This window comes from Mirounga leonina, unplaced genomic scaffold (assembly GCF_011800145.1).
Source record: "Mirounga leonina isolate KUSES-001 unplaced genomic scaffold, KU_Mleo_1.0 Mir_115, whole genome shotgun sequence".
NCBI classification, from domain to species: Eukaryota; Metazoa; Chordata; class Mammalia; order Carnivora; family Phocidae; genus Mirounga; species Mirounga leonina.
This window is the reverse complement of record NW_023270268.1, coordinates 79,837,477-79,853,280: the sequence shown is the minus strand read 5'-3', so window position 1 is coordinate 79,853,280 and position 15,804 is coordinate 79,837,477. Positions and strand designations below refer to the sequence as shown.

The 15,804-nt window shown below is 44.2% G+C and overlaps 1 protein-coding gene across 2 annotated transcripts in view; it reads right to left on the bottom strand.

Moving 5' to 3' along the window:
* IL1RAP (interleukin 1 receptor accessory protein) overlaps positions 1-14,786 on the bottom strand; it is a 125,355-nt gene extending 110,569 nt beyond the window's left edge. Inside the window, exons 1-2 of one of the 2 annotated variants that reach the window (XM_034999823.1) lie at positions 14,621-14,786; positions 10,624-10,827 (exon numbers count right to left, since the gene is read on the bottom strand). In XM_034999823.1, coding sequence (XP_034855714.1) covers positions 10,624-10,673 — 50 coding nt within the window. In that variant the 5' untranslated portion in view covers positions 10,674-10,827; positions 14,621-14,786. The remainder of the gene's footprint in view (positions 1-10,623; positions 10,828-14,620) is intronic. The other variant, XM_034999824.1, reaches the window with a different exon arrangement.
* Between the last annotated feature and the right edge of the window lie 1,018 nt (positions 14,787-15,804).

Below are 15,804 nucleotides of genomic sequence, written 5' to 3'. Positions count from 1 at the left end.
AAGAACCAGGAATGTGCCCCAAGAAGATTACCAGGCAGTGGTGCATAGTGTGAAATGGAGGGATGAGCCATGCAAGGTGTCCATTGAATCTATGCAAGTGCAGCGAGTGCTCTTGAATCAAGGGCTAAGTGGTCACTTGATGGTTATCACAATCTCTGAGCTTCAGTTTTGCCACTTAGGCCAATTCAGACCAAAGTGACCTTGCAGAGTTGTTGTCAAATCAAACAAGCTAAGGGACATGTAAGTCATTTGCAAATTGTTAAGCACTTGGACAAACAGAACGGAATACTCTTATTACTACTCAGTAAAGCCAAAAAGCATTATTTTACTAAACTAAATAAGGGATGTTTATTTTTATAGGATCTTCCTCTCAAAATGATATTGACATGGTTGCGTAAACCAATTTCATGTTGGTCCATGTTCCAATTGCATATACACTTTTTCTTGCTTTTCACATACTGGAGGCAGAATCATCAGAGAATTTTAAAGAACAGTTATCAAGGTATATTACAGTCAACATATTAGCAGTACGTCAAATCACCTTGGCTTGCAATTGTACACCAATATTTTTAATTCCCAGGATGATCCTGAACAATCACTTATGATGATTCTGAGTCACTTTCCCAGGTGAAAACAGAAGAATGCAAATTTTCTTGCCTGGAGTATTATAATAGAATGTTCATCAATTGCCCGTGTGCCCCCTCCCCCGCCGCCATTTCTTTCCTGAGCTCCAGTGCTATGACACCAAATATCAGATCTGTCTAAAACACACATCTGATAATGCCCCTCCCTTGCTCAAGAATATTCAGTGTTTCTCCTTGCCTTAGAGGTTTAGGTGCAAATTCCTCAAGAGAGTATTTAAGGTCCTCAACAATACGGTCTTGGCTCAGCTTTTTTTTTTTTTTTTTTTAAGATTTTTATTTATTTATTTGAGAGAGAGAGAGAGCACATGAGAGGGGGGGAGGGTCGGGAGGGTCAGAGGGAGAAGCAGACTCCCTGCCGAGCAGGGAGCCCGATGCGGGACTCGATCCCGGGACTCCAGGATCATGACCTGAGCCGAAGGCAGTCGCTTAACCAACTGAGCCACCCAGGCGCCCTTGGCTCAGCTTTTTTAAGTATGATCTTCAGTGGCCCTGGTGCTCGAATACCATCTCCCAGTCAAACTGGGCTCTCCCCAAGCAAGGCACCAGCTTCCTTCCTTCACTTCATGTTTTCATCCTTTTCCCTTTATCTGGAGTATCATTCGTGGTTTTAACTGTGTCAGTTTAGTTCAACTGGAATTATGTTTTCCAGAATCCCATTCTCTGCATGGTTCTTAGGGGTAGCCACAGGGAATTGTACGTGAGATTTGGATGGGAGAAGTGTGACAGTATCCATTGTTTTGCGAGGGCCTTTCTAGGCCCCTGGGTACTACTTACTGCCTCTCACATACATAATGGCCAATCTGGTGGCTGACCTGCTAAGAGGGGGCAGCCAGCCTTCAGTTCCTGACAGATCTCTTCCTTCAACCTCTCCAAGTCCGAGGCCAGGCAGGTGTGGAGCTCTGTGGCTAAGCCCACCAGCTCCTTCTGCAGGCCACCCACATCATCGAGGTTAGGTACAGTGAGAGATAATTAAGGGTTGCAGTTTGTCCTCATGGGTTCCAGGTTGCTCTCTTCCCCTTCACATCCAGCTTTTCTTCCTAACTGCCTACCTACCATAGGCGGAGGGAGTTTTCCACAGACTTCTTGGCCACCACCTCCTCAGGGTCCTGAGTAAGTGACTTTTTCTTATCTCCCACTATCCCCTTTTGGGGCTTTAATGGTCCAGCTTCTCCCCCAATTGTAGGTCCAATCCCTATGATAAATCCCATATTCCATATCATCGACCCATTTCATTCATGCTCCTTGGTTGGACCCTAACTCGTACACTGCTCTTCTCCTCTAGTCTATGTCCAAAACCTACCCATCAATTCAAGACTCACTTCCTCAGTTCCTCATAAACCCCTTCCTGAGTGACACAGCTGTCTCTTTAAAACACAAACATGTTTTTCCATATATCTTTTAAAGTTATGTTATCTACTCTTACACTCTTCCAAATACTATATGAGTTGATTGCAAACCCCTGTGAATATCTTACCTTTCAAAAGAATCTACAAATTCTTATTCTTCAGGGGTTGCGTTTGTGTGACTATATTTTAACCTCCATATCTCACTAGTGTCTTGCCTACAAAAGGTTCTCAGCAAATGCTTATGGCCCAAAAGAGTAAATGTATTACCAGTGCTACCAGTCCCTTTTTAATACCACAGGTAACCAAAACCCAGTGCTCCTGTATATGGCATGGCCTCCCTTGTATGGAGACTATTCGGTAGCGACTTTACCTTTCTATTCCCTTCCCTTAGAGAAGAGCTGTCTAATCTAAATCCAACCCTGTTTATTTTTATCGTACACACAGTTCTAACAAAACTCATCAGCCTGCTCCCTAGTCTAGAGTAAAGCGGAAACAGCTAATTATATGGGGAATAGAGAGAAAGCTGCTACAGCAAGACATGCTGAAAGCAAGAAAAAAAAAATAGCAGACAATGAAAGGGAGAGAGGCCAGAAAATTTATGAAATTAACACAAATTTAAAAGTATACTGGTCTATGGCCATTTAGTACATGGGTAAATGATCTCATCTCAATAAATTTTAAAGAAATTACAGTCCACTCCAATAAGCTGTCCTGAACCACCAAGATTAAGTAAAGCCACATATCTTAGAATAATCGCCTTCTGAAATTATTTTTAAAACAAAAATTTTGAAAGAAAGTTACATACTGAAATCTTACCATTTTTTAAAAAGATTCCATAGCCACTCCCATTCTCAGGGGGGAAAAAAGGGTGTTTTTTGTTTTTGCTTTTGTTTTTTTTTAATTTTGTCATGCATTCATTCAGCAAATAGATAGTGTGTCAACTATGACTCAGGCACTGTTCTCATGTTTGTGTGTGTACATATGTGTGCTGTGTGTGTGGACCTTTCCTCCAAGGAAATCATCAAACTTGGGAGGGGTCCAACGATAAAAGTTACATCTTTTAAGTATCTCACAAAGAAAAAACAAAAAAGGTCATTGTAAGTCAGCACCACATTGGTTTCTTACAAAGAAGCAAGCAAATGCAATCAACAAAAGAGGACTGAGTTCATTGTTACTAGTTTCTTCCAGGGCAAAATAAACTGTCAACTAGAATGAAGTTTCTTGCCTTCCCCACACAACCTTTGTCTCATTTCTCTGCCAAACATCTCTTCACTGCAGGGAAGGTCCTCGGAGACCAATGGTGCTGCAACCCTGCACAGTTTGCTTTGGAAGAAAAATGTGACAAAACATAGGCAAGAAATATTTGATTTTATCATCACAGCCTCCCCGATACATGTATGGAGGCAACTCTAACACTCTCATTTTGCCCCCAGTTTAAAACTAAAATTTAAACTTTAGATAAAGTTGCTATAGGATTGAATGAGATAATAAAAATAAAGCATCCAGCACAGCTCTTGGCACGCAAGAAGCACTGGATCAATGTGAGTGATTATGAATTAGTAAGAGGTCTAAAACGTGCAGCATGTTCTATAAATGAGTCTCACTGAGTGTTATCTAGGGTAAAGTTTGAGTCTTCTGTTTTCCCTTTGCCACCCAGAATGTTCTGGAGCCATCACTGGAATACAAAGTAACTCCCGCAAGCCAGGTCTGGCTGGGGAGAAGGATGGGCGGGGGGAGAAATGCTGTCTGCAGGTATGTCAGGTGTCAGAGACAGACAGGGCAGTCCTACAGCATTGTTGCTCCCACATCGTTCCCCAGGACTGGCCCTTCTACCTGCAGGAGTTCTCTGCTGAGGTTAAGGGACAGTAATGGGTCCTGGAGCAAAATTAGTATCACTGATTATATGACTGGGTCTTTGGCTCTGATTTTTTAAAGAAGTTAATAAAATAAGCACAACTGAAAAACTGCCTGAGTATGTAAGTGTAAGCATGTTTGGGGAGGTTATTTTAGTTCAAAAAATAATAAAAATAGCTCAAATGGACTGAGGACTAATTATGTTCCAGGCACTGTGCTAAACACTTTATGTACATACTTAATCCTGACAACGCTTCTGTTCTTGTGCCAACAACTCCAACGAGGACACAAGTTTAAAGATGTTAAGTAAATTTACCATATCCCGGAGGCAGTGAGTAGCATTACCCTACACGGATTGTCTCAGTCTAAAACCCACATTTTGGGGCGCCTGCGTGGCTCAGTCGTTAAGCGTCTGCCTTCGGCTCAGGTCATGATCCCAGGGTCCTGGGATCGAGCCCCGCATCGGGCTCCCTGCTCGGCGGAGAGCCTGCTTCTCCCTCTCCCATTCCCCCTGCTTGTGTTCCCTCTCTCTCTCTCTGTGTCAAATAAATAAAATCTTAAAAAAATAAATAAATAAAACCCACATTTTTACCATTACATGCTAATGAAATGATAACGACTTGAAAGAATAGGTCACGGATTAATTCGCTGATTCAAGACATTTATTGAACTATTCCTTCATATGAATCACCATGAAGTGGGACAAATAGAGATGAAAAAATATTCAGGGTCACTTACAATCAGAAGGCAGAATGGTATAGTGGTTACACTTGCCCCAAGTTCAAATACTGGCTCTACCACTAACTAACCTCTGTGACTTTGAGCCTCAGTTTTCTGTTCTACAAAGAGAAATAATAGAGGAAGATGCCTGGCATATGAGACTACATATGCATATCTCAGTAAAGACTTCATGGAGGAGTTCTATTTCTTGAGGAGTTAGGCACCATTTAGATTTGTAGAGCCAGAAAGAAGAAACTGATCTTATATGGAATTAAATTTGCCTTTCATATGCTTACTCCTCAATACATCAGATTTCAGAAACTGGTACTGAAAATCTTGTAAGGAAATAGCTCTGGGTCCAGTGTTTTGGGGGACTGATTACATAAAACACCTACACAAGAACTAAAATTTCCAGCTGAATTGAATTGAGCAACAATGCATACATTTTCATCCATTACTTAGTACATGTGGAAATAAGAATGACATCATTTGAGAAAAAGCAAAGGAATCTGGTTTTGCCTATTTTGTCTGTGCGTATGTGTGTGTGTTTGTTTTGAGACATTCTAATAAGAAAGTCTACGAATGACACATCAATGAAACTGAACTGTCTTTCTCCTCCGTTCATAGGACCCTATATAAGATCAAAGCAGTTTGGGCGCCTGGGTGGCTCAGTTGGTTAAGCAACTGCCTTCGGCTCAGGTCATGATCCTGGAGTCCCGGGATCGAGTCCCGCGTCGGGCTCCCTGCTCGGCGGGGAGCCTGCTTCTCCCTCTGACCCTCCCCCCTCTCATGTGCTCTCTCTCATTCTCGCTCTCTCAAATAAATAAATAAATCTTAAAAAAAAAAAAAGATCAAAGCAGTTTAACTCCTCCTCTTATACATAAATTCTTCCATTTTGCTTCACTCTTTGTTTGAGGTCCAAAAACATCAAACCTGGTCATCACCCTACTTCAATCCTTTCCGTGACCTCCTGCTGCATTTTGCACAAAATCCCAGCTCCTTCCCACAGTCTACAAGAAAGCCTGATGTGGCCCCAGTTTATCTTAGGACATTATTCCCAGTCTTTCTACCCCTCTCACCTGGGCCCTGCCTCCTTGACCATGATCTCAGACCAGCCTGGCTCCGTCGCAGGCTTTTCCCTTAATTCAAATGTCACCTTCTCAAGGCAATATGCGTATATATGTGTATTAGTGTATACATGTGTGTATATGTATGTGTATAAATCAAGTTTTTTTATTTCAATATTACATATGTAATTTATTTTCTTGTCCAGTTCCATCTCTTTCTTTCTACCACTTGAGGACAAATAATTGTACTAACACCTATCTATGCATTTATTTATTCATCATTTCCTCATGATTAAGCAGCTGCTATTCTCGAGGCCCTGTTCATGGGATATAGCAGGAAGCGGGGTCGCTGGCCTTGTGGGTGTTATATTCTAGTAGGGAGTGAACTAGACAATAAATAATAGACAGACTAAATATGTGGAAGCTGATAAAGGTGACAATCGCTATGGAAAAAGGAAAAAGAGTGGGTCAGTGAGATGAGCACTGGCATGGATGGAGATGGAAAGCAGGAAGGGGGGTAATTTCATATAAAGCAACCAAATAGCCTTCGCTGAGAAGATATTGGAGCAAAAGCTTCAAGGAGGTGAAGGAGTTAGCTTCGTGGTTATCTGAGAGACTGGGGCAGAGAGGAAAGAGAATGCAAATCATACATGGCCTTACAAGGTATTTTATTTTTTTTTATTTTTTTATTTTTTTAAAAGATTTTATTTATTCATTTGACAGAGAGAGACACAGCTAGAGAGGGAACACAAGCAGGGGGAGTGGGAGAGGGAGAAGCAGGCTCCCCACTGAGCAGGGACCCCGACGCGGGACTCGATCCCAGGACCCTGAGATCATGACCTGAGCAGAAGGCAGACGCTTAACTGACTGAGCCACCCAGGCGCCCCCTTACAAGGTATTTTAAAGACCGGCTTACACTCTGAGCGAAATAATGTGTGGTTTCTTGTGCTAGTCACTGTTCTGGGAACTTAATTTGTATTAATTGACTTAGTCATCACTAACAATCCAATGAGTTACATATTGTGTTTATCTCATTTCACATGAAGAAATTAAGTCACTTGCCCAGAATTATACAAATGAAGCCAGAATATGAACCCATGTCACAAGACTCCAGATCCCTACAATATCCTGCCTCTTGGTCTAGAAAATTCTGATCCAGTGATTCGGAGACTTCAGTGCAGAGGCCCTAACTACCTGCTTCCTTAACAAGCTGTCCAGGTGATTCGGATGTAGATGGTAAAGGCGCCACAATTTCCCACCAGTCTAATTCCTCCTCCACATGAAAACTTTCCAGATATTTTAAGGTAAGTATCACACTCATTTCCTATCCTTACCATCCCCATTGTTTGTCAAATTGGGGAAAATTTCCTTAGACCAGTTGAAGCATCTACTCAATACACACCCCCTCTCCATCTGGTTTCATGTGAATTTCATTATAGGGCTGAGGCTTTGGGGTAAACAACAATGCTGAATGAGGAAAGGAATGAATATTTATTGAGGGTGGGTGCCAGGTATTAAGTGCTAGGGACTTAAAACATTTTATCTGACTTTAACCTCGGTAACTATAAAAATATATAGATACAGGTGCAGATATAGATATAGATGTGTATCTATCTAGGAGATGGCTAGAGTATGCTAATTGCCATTTCCCAAATGAGGAAACTAAGTCTGCAAAGGCTAAGCAAGCAGTATCTAGGATTCAATGACTCTAAAGCCAGCCAACTTTTCACTACCCACTCTAACCATTCAATCCCCAACCCCCGCCATTGTTTCATTCTGTATTTGGAGACTGAAGTCTAATCTTCCAGAAAAATGCTATTTAGTGTGTATTTCCACTCTCCAGCATCCATCATTTCTGTAAGTTGAAAGAACTCCTATATTTATTCAATGAGAGCCAAGCCTCTTCCATGGGCACTAAATTAGCTCAAAAGAAGAAAGCAGAAAATATGCACTCATAATGCTAAAATTCAAATGAAAGCCAAATATTTTATCTCTTTATTTCTTTGTAGAAGATTATGGTGATTAATGGTGATACAGAGCTTGCCTTATATAAAAAGGCTCTCTTTTCATTTCCTAAACAATAAATGTTAGTGTGCATAACCCAGCCATCCATTTTCTCTTCCCACCCCCAAACCTGGATCCTGAGGGGGAAAAACGGGTTACAGGTCATGGGAATGTGGCAGAATCACATCCTGAAGGATACGGGAGGTGTCTTTGTGGATCTGACTCCCAGCGCAGCGCTTAGTTGTGAGTCTCACCGAGGACAAGGAGGCTGCTGGGCATCTGGGACTTAGGGTGCCCCACACGCCACGGTGTGTGGGTACCTCTGTGGAAAGAAGAAGACACTTCTTCTCGTAGCTTTTCATGCTATCTCCCAAGTCATTACTCTAAGGCACAGACTCATAGAACAGCATACCTTGGAGAGCCCCTTGCCCAAATTTCTCATTTTAGAAATGAGAAAAAGGACTCTGAGAAGGAAAAGCAATTAACCAGTAATGGGGCTGTTGGACTGAATCATTAAGGGGGAAAAAACACATAACTTGGGAGTTAGAAAGCTGGGGTCCAAGTCCCAGTTCCGCTATGTGGTAGTTGTGTGGCCTTAGCAATATTTAGCCTCTCAGACTCAGGATATAAATGTTGTTCGCAACACGTGCCTTAATTACCTCAGATTATTGGGGAGGGGAATGTGTGTGCATGTGTATATAATAACAATCATTTTGAGTGCTTAAAGTTCTACATAAACTAAAACTGTTATAATTTGAAACTAAGTCTTGTACTTTCTATTCCAATATCAATTTGGGCATGCAATTGAATATCATTGCAGCTGTTAATCATAATAAAGGTTAAAATTCCCATGCACCAGGCCCTTAACAAATGTTATGGCATATGATTGACATCTATCAAAAGCTTGATGAAATGGGTTTGATTATACCCTTTTACAGATGATGAAAATAAAACAGAGGGCGCCTGGGTGGCTCAGTCAGTTTAGCATCTGCCTTCGGCTCAGGTCATGATCTCAGGGTCCTGGGATCAAGCCCCGTGTGTCAGGCTTCCTGCTCGGCGGGGAGTCTGCTTCTCCCTCTCCCCGCTGCTGGTGGGCACTCTCTCTCTCTCTCTCAAATAAATAAATAAAACCTTTTAAAAAAGAAAAGAAAAGAAAAGAAAGCAGAGACAGACCAAATAACTTGTGCAAAGTCACACGCACGGAAGCTGGTCTCGTGCTAAAGCTCACGAATGTTATATAGGCACAGTTATATAGCATCTAACCATAACTAGCTTAAGGAACTGTGTTATCTATGAAAAGAACACTTTCAGATATCAGAGTTTATAAAATGACTGGTTCTCTTTTCTGTTGCCTTTAGCATTGATTGGGAAACAAGGAAGCCAGTGTAATCCTAAGAACTTATGTGCCAGACAGGTAGAAACCCCAGGCATCTCCTGGTTATAAGCTAGATATAAAAGGTCACCTGGCTGTATTCCAATTATATCAAATGATAGCTGGACGGATGCTCATTCTTCATTGCTTTTAGAAATCTTGAGATCGAAGTTCATTGCAGCTGCCTACCTCCCTGGAAATTTCCTATTTTCTTTCAGGTAATTAATTTATGACACTTGACACTGGCCTTGCTGTCAATATATGCAAGCAAGTCCTTCCTTCCCCGTGTTTGCTGCAAAACACCCTTTATTATTAGGATCAAAATGTCTTTTTTTCCATCATTGAGCCAGGGATGTCCAACCTTCTTAGAGTCTGTGTGACTCCTTAGCATTTTTCTGATTTTGTAACCATAACATTAAAGGAAATGAGAGTTACTTCCAAGCTGTAGATACAGCCTTTGAGATATTTAGTAATATAATAAAGTGTGAGAAAACGAGAAATCCAACGCTGGGCCTACCTGACACAGTATGAAGCCATCATTCCCTTCACTCTGTACTTTTTACATACAAGGCACTGTGCTATGTTCTTCAGCTGCTTAGGTGCTAATCAGGGACTTGGACAAGAACACAAAGGGACAAATTACTGGCCCAGGGTGAAAACAAACAAATAAGTTTTGAAAATCACAGTAGAGATAGGAAGAAGATGGTATAAGCATTTCAAGGGGTCCCACAGACTGGGAAGGGTGAGGAAAGGGTTCTAGCAACAGGCGTAGGAAGGTAGAGGAGGAAAGGACACGGCTGCTGAGGCAGTATGGTGTGAGGACACAGGGAGGGGACATTCCTGAATCTAGCTCTGCAAGTCTTCTGATTTGATGGCGTGGTTTCTAGCAAACACGGTACAGTAGACCAAACGCGTTTGAGCTCAGGCCAGTTCTAGTTCTTACTAATTGACTAAACTTGAGCAAGTCTGTAAGTCTCCCTGAGCCTCCGTTCTTTCATCTGTAAAAGGCAGACAATAATATATATCTGAGAGTTATTTTTATGCTTAAGTGAAATGACAGAAGTGCACGCACCAATGAATGTTGATTTCCTTTGCCCTCCTCTGTTTGACCAGAAAATAGATCCCTTGACATAAAACATAAGGGTATTTTCTCATTATTCCCCTTTCCCTTTCTAGCCTCAACTTCTACAAACAGATAACGGAGACAGAATTTAGAGTTGAAGGGAATCTTAAAGAAAAATAACAACGTATTGCAGCAAAAGAACCACCCATTTGAGGCCCAGAGCCTGCAACTTCTCAGTCACAGGCAAGATAATACCAGGCTCAGAATGGCAGGATGGGGATGGGTGGGTCGTCAATCCTAGCCTAGGCCCTCAGTTCTAGTCCAGAGGCCACACAATCTCAGGTCTTTCTTACCTACTTAACCTCTCTGAGCCTCAGTTGCCTCAAAAATACACAGGATCCCTGCAAGGATTGAATGAGGTGGTATTTATAAAACAGTACAATCCACAATGGAATTCAGTAGGGAATAGCTATTAAACTTTGATTTTCACAATTTAACAGACTAATAAATTGAAAGAACTAATGGCAGAAGAAAGAATTCATGTTTAAAATACCTCCTGTGAATAAGGTGCTGAGGTAGGGACTCCAGCTTCTGGGCAGGCATCAGCGTTCCTGGCAGAAGAGACAGCTGCTCACCGGACTTGCCACAGGTCCCTGTCGGACTCTACAGCTCCACACTGCCCCAGGTGCCAGATCAAGTCGGGCTACCGGGAGGTTTCCCCATCAGTGCCACAACCCCCTCGGTGCATTCTCACTTTCTAAAAAAGAACACAAAAACAAAAACCCAAACCTGAGCCAATGAGCAGCTAACCTGAATTAATCTCCCAAAATATCAGATGCCAAATGTTCTGTAACTTTCCCATTCTTTGGGGTTTTTATTTCTCCCACAGAACAACTTCCAAAATGTGCAAAGAGCACAGTAGGTGGCTCTCTTTAATATTTCACGGGCAAGGCGACAGTGACTCACCAGATCCTACATCTGTGTCACCAGCAGAAGCCCTGACAAAGTTGAGCAACAAATGAAACTGTGTGTGCTGGAGATAACCTTTATTTTTTTTCTCTTCTGCTTCTTCCTCTGATTTCCTCCAGCCACATTCTGCTTTTCTAACAGTGCCAGGTAAGATGATGCTAACTGGGTACCTTTTGGCAAAAGCAAACATATGCTTCCAAATGCCAAAAGCAAGGAGCAAAATGTTTCTCCCAGAACTGCATTTGCAAGCCTGTCTGCCTGCTGCAAAGCAGAGAAACCTGATGGCCTGTGGGGAGTCTCAACGGATAAATGGCCCCATTGCCTGGGCCAGAAACAGATCTGTTCATTTTCCTATATAAGCCTGCAGCCATCGGTTTCCACAGGGAGGACTGGGGCTCCAGACCAGGGATCAGCACTGCCAGCAAGCAGCGAGTGGTCTTTTCTGCAAATGCGGCCTTGCCTACTGCTCTCCATTACATCCTCTACCCACAGCATTAGTGAGAGAAGTGAAGAACGCTATGGTCACTCATGACATTTGTTGCTCAATCTTCTTACTACCCTATGAATTAGCACAAGGATGACAGAGAGAAGAAACCACTCAGAACAGGAAGAAATACATGATACAATTCTGAACTTTATGTCTTCACAGTCCCCCTCCTCTTAGGAATGGAAGGTGCATTACATCAAACGCAGGAGAGTAGGAAGGTTGCCTTTAGAGAGCAGGGCTTTCGAACTTCCTCCGCTGAGAGCTGGCCCCGCTCACCTCTACAGAGCACGCTTACGGATTGTTCCCTCAGCAAGGAAATTTCCTCTTTGGGACAGAAAGCATACCCTGCAATCACCAGCCCAATAAGGTCAACTTAACTGAGGTAAGTTGTTAAAGAACTCACTGGAGAGGTGACGGGGTGTGACGGGGAAAAGCCCTTAACTAGAAATTACAAGGTGTGAACTGTACTCCCAGGGATGAAACGTAATAACCGTGTGACTCTTAGCAACCTCCCCTTTCTCTGAGTCTCACCCAGTCTCTTCCTCTATAAAATTGAGACCAGCTAAGAAGAGATATCATTTAATGAGCAACTATTCACTACATATACTTTATATCATTCCACTTAATTTTATCGTCACATGAATCCTTGGGGTTTTTCTTTTCCATTTTAGAATTGGATAAAACAAAAGCTCTAAATGGTGAAATACATCGCTCAGTATGACCTAGCTGCAAGGAATTAGGGCTGAAATTTGAATTTGATCACAAAACCTAAGCTCCTTCCACCATTAATATGCCTGCCATGTCCTTCTCTCAGGGCTATTGCAAGTAGCAAGAAAGATAATATATATGGAATACGCTTTGGAAATTTTAAAGTTCTCTACATATGTATGTATGAATTTTGTAACAAATAATCCGGATAAGGAGGAAAGGTATAACTGGGTATCCTTTCTTTAAAGAACTGGAACCAAAAAAAAAAAAAAAAAAATTACCTTCCAATCTCCCTTCCATCCCCTTGTTCTGACCTTATTTTTAACATTTTCCTTTTGCCCACAAGACCCCTATTTCTCAGGCACGCGTTCAGATGTATCCTGGCCAGCTCATCACAATGCATGCACACGGAACAGGCTGATGGAAGCAAGTGATCCCATCCCCTACAAATGCTTGGTGCAGGAGGTACCTTCAGAGGCACCACCAAGTTCTCCCCTGCCCTCAAGATGTATCACACCCCCTCCTATGCACTCATCAATACCCCACGCAAATGGGAGGGACTGGGAAGCAGGCAGCCAACTATAAATGCTAAACACTCAATTCGGGGACTTACGGCATAGCCAGGAGACAGTAGTAAATAACTGCATGAAGTCAATCAGAATAAAATCAATTTTCATGAGCCTGGTGGGGATATATGAGGGGAGCTATTTCATTTTAAAAATAACAATAATTAAGACTAGACTAGGGATGTGTAGTATTTATGTTTAAATAAGGTAAGTCTGTCCAGAGGGACTTAATTTAGCAACATCACGGCATAATCCCAAAGAAGTACATGAGAACCGTGTTGCTGTTTTCCTCTACTAAAGAAAACATAAAGTTGCTTGTCTGACCTAAGACAGCAGGAATACAAGGCTTAGCCCAGTCTGTAACATTGAAGGAACTTGAACTTCTCTTGTCTTGCTACTTTTCATCAAATTCAAGACCCTCTTTGCCAATAAAGGATGCCTCAGACCAGAGCTTCATAGACCTGAGGGGCTTGGCCTAAAACCGAGGGGGCTTGGCATCACTGAGAAACATTAATTTTATATTCCAACTCAAGCATCCATGATCAAAGTCACATAAAGACAGCACACAAAAAAACACTTTCTATAAAAGCTGTTCAAACTCCAAATAAGAAAACGCCGCGGCATTCCAGATTAAAAAAAAAAAAAAAGTCACTTTAAGGTAGTATGAAATCTACCTTTCTGAAAATCCACCGTCTCCGGGGTTAGTGTATAACAATATTTACAATAGTGGCCATCAATCTCAAATTAACCAGATGCCAGGCCAGCCACTGCGCTAAACATACTATTTGAATTATCCCATTTCATCCTCCCAACTACCCTCAGGGCTCATTGTGATCTTCATAATCTCCATGTTGCGGCCGGGGGTGGGGGGAAACTGAGTACCAGAAAGACTGGATAACTTGCCCGACCAAGTTCACACAGCTAATACTCGGCAGAGCTAGAATCAAAACCAGGTAAATCCTCCTCCTCGCTGGTAGCTAACCCAAGATCGGTGGAACACAGCAGCAAAAGCGCTTCCAGAGGCGCGGTGGGACTCAATTTCAGCACCGGAGGTGGAGGGAAGACAGGCTGGGGACTGGTTCTTAAATGAAACGGCGTAAGTTTGCTTTTATGTTTGTGATTTTTCTCTTCAACTCCGCTTCCTTGTTCCCTCCCAGCACTCTGAACTGACAGGGGCCACGGCTCCGTAAAGCCAGCTGTTCCTAACCGTGGGGCATCCTATCCCCTACAGGACCACCAGCTTCCTCCCGGATCTAGGAGACAGCTGCGAGTACCAACCCAAGTCATCGGCGCCCCAGCGTCCCTCCCCTGGCCACCGCCTCCCCAGGAGCCTGCCAGACACCCTCGGCAGGGGCATCTTTCTGAGAAAGCGGGTCAGGGGAGGACGGAGCGAAGCTGCAAGCAGCCTTTCCCCAGGCTGTCACAGCTCCTGGCTGGGAGCGGCATGAGACACGCTGGGACACGCTGCCCTCTTCTTTCCTCCCCGCTCACAGCAGCGCCCTGGAGAAACCCAGGCGGGGGTACACCAACAGAGATCCCTCAAAGGGCTGGAAGTGGGGTGCAGCAACGCGCAGCCGTCCCCAAACTGCGGTACCTAAATCTCCACAAAGCAAAGAGGGGGCTCTGGACAGTTGGGTTCGAGTCCCGACCACAGCAGTAACTAGCTGTGTGATCTATCCCAGTCGCTGCCTCGCTCTGTGCCACAGTTTGTCCTTCTGGAAAATAAGAGGGTTGAAGGAGACGATTTTCAGGAGTCCTTCCACCCTGAGATTCTGTGGGTAGGTGATTCCTCCGAGCCCTCACGACAGCGAGAGACTCACCTTTCTTGGGAAGCAGAGTGGGTGCAGCGAACCAGTGGGGATGGGTGCAGGGTCGCCCGGCACTGCTTCTTTCGGTGAGTCTGCTCAAAGCGGAGCCCGGGGACCCCGATCCGGCCAGTCCTCCCCCAATGAGCCTCTTACTTTCCGCCGCACTTTCTTTTTCCCCCTTTGGGGCTCCTCCCCCGGCGCGGCGCGATTGGCCGCCGCCGCGCTGCTCGGGCTCCACCCGCCGCCCTGGCTCGCCAGTCCCCGGCGCTCCGAGCTTCGCGGAGCCGCGGCCGCGGGGCGGCACCGAGGGCAGCCCCGCCCGCGGCGAGGAGGAGCCGCGCTGGGCCGGCCTGCGGCCCGACGCGAGGCTGCGCCTGGCCCCGTCTGCTCTCCGCCACCGCCTCGGCTGGCTTGAGCGCGCCCGCAGCGGAGAGGGTGGGTCCCGGTGACTGGCCCGCTGCCCGGCGCGCTAGGAAGATACGCCCCCACTATACACAGAGATGCACACAGGCGTTCATTGCGAGATCCTGGTCCTGGAGGCCAGATCGATGCCACCCTGCCTTTTCTCCCCGGCTCTGTGTACTTAGCTGTTCTGCTGCACCAAAGCCCTCAATCAATTCAGACTACAGGATGTGCGCGCGCCCACCGTGTGCCAAGCACAGAGTGCGACAGGAAGAAACAGACTTAATTTCGGTGTTCCGGAGCTCTCGCTCCCACAATTGACAGTCGTGGGACAAACAAATGGTCATGACAGCAGGACTGAATCTGTATTTTCCACGGGTAGATACCCAGTGCCTAGCACAGTGCCTGGCACAAAGTAGGCCCCCAATACGTGTGTATTCGAATGAATGAATAAGTGTGTGAACGAATGAAATAATCGTTTTAGAAGGAAATAACCTCAAAAATATTACTTGCCTTTCTTTCATCCCCATTTCTCCAGATTTCTGCCGGAGACCTCAAGTGCTCTCTCCCATTCTAGATGGTAGTCTGTGTAATCATCCTAACAGGGTTTATAATGACTTTCATTGTTCTTTGTTCACGGACCTTCTGTTGGTAGTCCCTCGTGATTTCTTCCTGACTGTAGTCATCTGTCCCCATTTTTGACACCTCCTAACAAAGGCCATCTACAAAGGCCACTGTCTCTTCACACATGGCTTGCCCACTACCACCTCCTTGACCTTTTTTCTTCCACATTT